Genomic DNA, 6,117 nt, shown 5'->3' with positions numbered 1-6,117 from the left:
GATATCTTCGAGTTGTATACACCGGATAATATGTTTACATAAAATACCCTTGAACTCAAAAACCTTACACGAGCAAGTAAAATCTATCTCAACGGCGTCGATATTCACCTCGTATGATTTTTTAACTCCTCTCCTCCATGGCGGATCAACAATAATCTCATCGGCCAAGTACCTAGTGTAATTTCCGACCTTCCCTATATTTACCACATTTGTATTAATTAACCCAAATACCTAAGCTTGTACCTCCTTAAACATTGTATTTGTGTAAAGTTTATGAAAAACTTCTTCTACTAGAATAGAGCCGGGTGATAACTTAGGCGGTCTATTTGAGCACTCGAAATTCATTTGCTTCTCCTCATTTACCTTTGATGATATGACATTCTTAAACTGATGAATGAACAAAGTTACACAAACTGCTTTCGATGTTGACAAAGGTCTTTAGAAATCGATTTTGTTGCTCACTCCGCTGTGTCGACGACATTCCAGCACAAAAAGTACCTTTCCAATAGACAGGAACCCACTGACGTCTCAGTGCATACAACTCTTTTATCCAAGGATTTTTTTGTATCTGATATTTTTGGACCATTGAACGCCATGCCTCCTCAAACTCATTAGCGTCCATAGTGTCATGAACCGCATTTCTCAATTCCACCTCAATTTTTGGCCAACTAGCACAAGCACCCAAATTCTTTGCCGCATTTCTCATTATGTGCCAAAGACAAAGACGATGAGGAAAATCGATTCCAAATACACTTTTAATAGCGTTACCAATCGCTGTGGCTTGGTCAGTAAGTATAATGGAAGGAGGCTTGCCCATAAATTCAAACCACTGTCAACAGAAGAGATGATATGGCAAATGGATATCTAATTCTAGTCGTTGGGTGAGTAGTTAAGGATTTGGAATGTAGAATAGGTATGTAGATTTTAGTAAAGCTGACCATTTTTGCAGAGAGTGTGTATGAAAGGGTAGTGTAGGTTCGGCTGAATGTGTATGCGGTAGCTGAACTTGATATATTAGATGATGTTCAAGCTATTCTTCCTTCATTAATAGAACTACACATATTAAAAGGATGGTAATACAATAGTTAAATTACCTATTGCACATGAATGTAGTGTCATATGAAAGAACATAGGGGAACGCTTTAAGCAAAGCCCGACATCGAGCATCTGCCCAAAAAAAGTGACAAATGACCGTCACTATTATGCCGAATAGCATAGAAAAAATCCGAATTGTCCGCTTTCATCTCTTCAAAATAATTCAACAATGCAGTAGCATCGCCGCCAAGCCTCACTGTACGTCTCTCTTGATTTATAAGATTCCTCACATCCTTATTATTAAATGGAACATTTTCGTGTCCCCCACATTCAAGTACCATAGAATTGTAGTTTTTAACAATCGAGATACCAGCAGCATCGTTGAGTATAATTCGCCTTTTGAAATAGTCACTTATAACCCTATAATTTACCATAAAACGCCTATTTTTTTAGAAATAATCTCATGATTATGCTCTAACTCACAACACGTGATTTTCATCATCGTTTTTCCTTTCGGAAATCTAGCATCTACTACAAATTTGCACCCAGTAACATTTGAACCTTCATGTTTGCTTTCTCCGCCTTTCTTACACATCATTCTCATCCGCTTGTACATAAAAAAACGTGATTCCTTTTCACCCGTCGATAATCGACTTATGCCATTCGCTTTATACTCTTCTTTAAACTCATTAGTTCTTATAAAAAGCTCGAAACCACGTTTGTATGCATAAGAATATATAAACGCGGTGAATTTTTTTGACCTGGGAAAAACCATTCCAACTTCGGGATTAGTAATATCATTAACGACTTCAGAATTATCGTTATCAAATAGTTCAACTGTTTGTTGGAACAAATTAGTAGACCCACCTTGAGTTGCATCGGACGCTTGCACAATTTCAATCGTCTCGGTTTGGACTCGTTTTTGTACCGTGTCATCCGATTGAGTCCTCAAATTAATTTCTTCCAATGACGGTACATCTTGTTCATTGAATTCATCATTATATTCTTGATTTAAATCAAAAAAGTTATGATTAGAAGTTGACATTGATGAAGGTTAGGGTAGATACTGTATGCTCTGATTTTTTTTATGATACGTATGAAAATTTTAGGTTTTTGTTTTTTTTATATAAAATAATTAGTAACTGTATGATTTAAAGTTTAGCCTAAAATTTTTAAAAGATATTGACAAATATTTTATTAAAATATCCTATTATATTTAATCATAATAAAATATGATTATTATTCATGTTGCCAAAATTAATAAAATTTTAACAAATTTCCCTCCATCTTTTTCATCTTTCCCTCCTATGTGAAATTTTTTCCCTCCAAACATCTACACAATTCCCTCCCTAATTACAAATATATTCCTTCCAAATGCTACATTTTAATTGGTGGTGTATAGAAGATTCTATACACCGAATGTAACCGTAACATCTTCCTATTGTCTGACCTCACCTTCTAGTAGTAATAATTGAGGTAGCTCTAGGTTGAGATTATTTTGCTAACACGGCCTTATATAAATTGGCCTATATAATGACGGAAATGTTAGGATTCGGTAGAGTTTTTTTTTGGCGAAATCTAAACTTTATGGATAGAGTAATTTTTGAATATAAAATCTACAATAATTTAGTATTGATTCACTTTCTATATTTCTTTAACTTGGAATACATACGTTGAGTGGTAATCTTTTTTTTTTTTTTTTAAGTGATACTAAATTAAAAAAAAAATTGTCAGCCACTACAATACAAATTACAATTAAGGGGGATTGGGATGGGGAATAGGAGTGGATCCTCCAAAGTTTTTATCCGTGCTAAGATAAACAAGAGCAAATGGTGGAGGGTCAGTCCACCAAAACAAACCCGAAAGCCAATGTCTGCCATGTTTGACAATCCAGCGAGCCACAAGATCAGCAGTTACATTCAATTCCCTTCTCTGGAATACGATGTTCCACTTAGGCAAGTCCTGTAATCTGATTTACCAAACTTGGTTCCTTTTGATTTCTTTATTTTCGGCTAAATACTTAGCTTTGATATGTCAAGCCAATTGTAAAATTTAATTGATTGTTTAGAGTTTTGATATGTCAAGCCGTTTGTTTTTCATCTTTTCGCTCAAGTGATTTGGACCGGCTTTTCGGAGGATCAAATTATGTAATTGAATGTTGAATACAGCATTTGTTGGCACCAACTACCATTGGATCGGTATATATAACTTATATATTAATTTAACTTTTGAACATATTAGACTAAATTAATTAATATGCCTAACCTAATAAATTGGTGGTGTTTTGCTTAACAAAGATCATTGGGCTCATAATTGGAGTAGTCCCTTTTCTAAAGCACTTGATGGTTGGTAGCAGTGCTCCTCTTCGTGTTGGATACAGTACTGCTGAAATTTTAGGGTATTTATCTTTCTTGTCCACTTCATTATACATGTACTCTCCATCCTAAAATATCAGACTCTTACATACAAGTTTAAAGAGATACTTATATTGTTACGTTGTTTTTATGAATTGTTTTGTTTCAATAGGGGAGCAATAGTCCCTTGTGTGACCCTCATTGTCGGAGCAAACCTTCTAAGAGGTAATTTGATGCATAGCGTGTCTATAATTGAACTGTGTTTCATTTGAAAGTTAATTAATCTGTAGTTGAATTGTTGTTTCGGGTTGGTGATATATCAGGATTAAGAAGATCAGGAGTAAGTGGTTTGATTATAATAGGGGTGATAGTCGTCTGTTATATCGCATTGCCACTCCTTGGCATTGTCATTGTCCGTACTGCGCATCATTTTGGGATGGTGGGAAACAATCCACAGTATCAATTTGTTCTCATGCTTCAATTTGCTCTTCCGCCTGCAATGACAATCGGTATGTTCCATGTTTTTTTTCATACATTTACAATTCAACCACTTAACTCAACATGCCTTTTCAAGCTTATTAATTGAAACCTTAAATTATCTTATGTTTCTATTTGTGTTGTTTGACAGGTACCATAAGCCAACTGTTGTGCGAAAGCGTGAATACCTTGTGTTGGGCCTCTGCTGCATCTGCGTCCACAACCCATAATAGTACGATATTGTCCGCTTTGGGCCAAGCCCTCACGGATTTACTTTTGAGCTCCTTCCCAAAAGGCCTCGTACTATTATATTTTCTGGACACTTATAAAGATAATCTTCCATCTTTATTCTACCGATGTGGGACATTGGTTTGCACCCTAACACCAACTCTTTGAGGCGGGCGAAGCTGAATGCTCAGTCATTATGTTGTGGACGTATATTGTGTCCGCATTAGCCTTAACCCTTTGGGCCACATACTTCATGTCACTTGTATCTTAGGCTATTGAAACTATGCCATTGTTTCATTTACCATCTCTACCAAAAATCGCTTCGTACTTATATGGTATATCTTCTCGTATCTAGATGAAACAGGTTTTGTGCCATCGAGATTCTGAACAACTAGTCAATTACAAACATGATACATTTCGGACGAGCTCAAGCGTTAATGCAACTAACATTTCAATGTATACAAGGTTGATCATCAACAATATTCTATTCAAATACAATGGTTACTTGTCAAGTAATCCGATCCCATGAACAATTTCCAATCTAGTCTTGTTTTATTTTTATTTATTTTTCTACAAATTGTTGGAAAATTAGTGGTCTTTAATTTGTCCTACTCCATATGAGTTATGTACACTCTATAACTCTTTATTCTGTATCTCAATCGTTTTTACATCAATAAAATAATTGGAAATTTTTTGAAGGATTTCTTCTTGCTGGACTGTTTTGATCGATCGCGATAAACAATACTTCATAGTAAAATGATACTCCTTTCAAATTTTAATATTCTACCCATTTCATTAAAATACTACTCACATATAATAGAAAAATGGGAAGAACATTAAAATTTGGAGTTTGGAGGGCGTATGTATCAACTACTTAAGTATGGTTAGTTGTAAAGTTATTATTAACTGTTAGTTAGTTAGCTCTGCTGATGTCATTAGTTAGTTAGAGGGTAAGGATTGTGTAAACTGGTATAATGTATAAAATCTTCATTGAAGATTGAAATTTCTATCCTTCGACGGAAGCGCTTGCCCCTGCTAGCCCGACCCTAACTCCGCCACTGCATATATAGTACATACCTCGTATTTCTCACTCGTACTTACTTTTTCGGACATTAAGTTTTCTTTTAAAAAACGTTAAAAATATTGTCACTTATGTCCACATTCACGCACATATTTTAATTTGTCGACATACGTTTTTATCAGCATAGCCTAAAAATAATACACAAGAGATATTGGAACCATGTCCAAATACCCCATCCCTTCATTCAGGCCGGAAGTTACGACTTTTGCACCACCTACAAGATGGTGATTAGAATAGCAGATTTTTAATTGTATATCCACTACGTACACATTATTAACGAATTTGAGACTTTATTTACATTAGATTTTTTTCGCCCACGGATAAGCAGGGTAGAGAGTCTGGAAGGGTTAGCGGATCGGTGGTTGCAAATTTCTGAAAATACTTTGTCTATATCCTCTTATTTGCAGATCGAATGAAATGCATTCAGTCATCCGTGGATACTATGAGCATGGTAGTTATAGGTTGTTAATAATCAACTAACTTCCCATGTATTAAGAAAATCAGTTAGAGGTAGTTAAAGGTTGTTATGCTCAACCTATTACAACTATTATAAAAGGAAATCAATGTGATTGTAACAAACACAATATTATGAAATATAATTCTTTACTCAATTCTCTCTCTAATACTTCCTTATGAATACTTCAATTCTAGTTCATATCAACTAATATTAGATTAGTTTCATATGGTATCCGAGCCATTGTTACGATCTTATGCTTCCGTCATTAACAAACAACACAACATCATAATCTTTCTTTTTCCAAAGCTTAACAATGTCAGATTCTTCTGAAAACATGTATCTTTATTCTCCTTTAGATGATCCTATGTTTCTTTCTCCTACTGATCAACCTAGTCTGGTTTTGTCCTCTTTCTTGTTCGATGGCACCCGCTTCTTACAATGGCAACATGAAGTTGCTGCTGCTCTGCTATCCAAGAACAAGAGTG

General features: G+C 35.0%; 1 protein-coding gene across 1 annotated transcript; it reads left to right on the top strand.

Annotated features, from left to right (window-relative positions):
- Window positions 1–2,814: 2,814 nt before the first annotated feature.
- LOC141609225 (protein PIN-LIKES 1-like) lies at window positions 2,815–4,411 on the top strand. Its single transcript, XM_074428369.1, has 5 exons — window positions 2,815–3,233; window positions 3,333–3,433; window positions 3,562–3,614; window positions 3,713–3,898; window positions 4,018–4,411. The coding sequence occupies exons 2-5, from the start codon at window positions 3,378–3,380 to the stop codon at window positions 4,260–4,262; spliced, it is 540 nt and encodes a 179-aa protein (XP_074284470.1). The 5' UTR covers window positions 2,815–3,233; window positions 3,333–3,377; the 3' UTR covers window positions 4,263–4,411.
- The last annotated feature ends 1,706 nt before the right edge of the window (window positions 4,412–6,117 follow it).

The sequence above is a fragment of the Silene latifolia genome, chromosome 10, assembly GCF_048544455.1.
Source record: "Silene latifolia isolate original U9 population chromosome 10, ASM4854445v1, whole genome shotgun sequence".
Taxonomy (NCBI): Eukaryota; Viridiplantae; Streptophyta; class Magnoliopsida; order Caryophyllales; family Caryophyllaceae; genus Silene; species Silene latifolia.
The sequence above is the reverse complement of the archived record's forward strand: the minus strand, read 5'-3'. Positions and strand labels throughout refer to the sequence as shown.

Bases quoted from the DNA above. Each gene is read 5' to 3' on its own strand.
- LOC141609225 (XM_074428369.1), top strand. From the start codon at position 3,378: ATGGTTGGTAGCAGTGCTCCTCTTCGTGTTGGATACAGTACTGCTGAA. The intron at 3,615-3,712 runs GTAATTTGATGC...GTGATATATCAG, and splicing joins CGGAGCAAACCTTCTAAGAG to GATTAAGAAGATCAGGAGTA. The intron at 3,899-4,017 runs GTATGTTCCATG...GTTGTTTGACAG, and splicing joins TCCGCCTGCAATGACAATCG to GTACCATAAGCCAACTGTTG.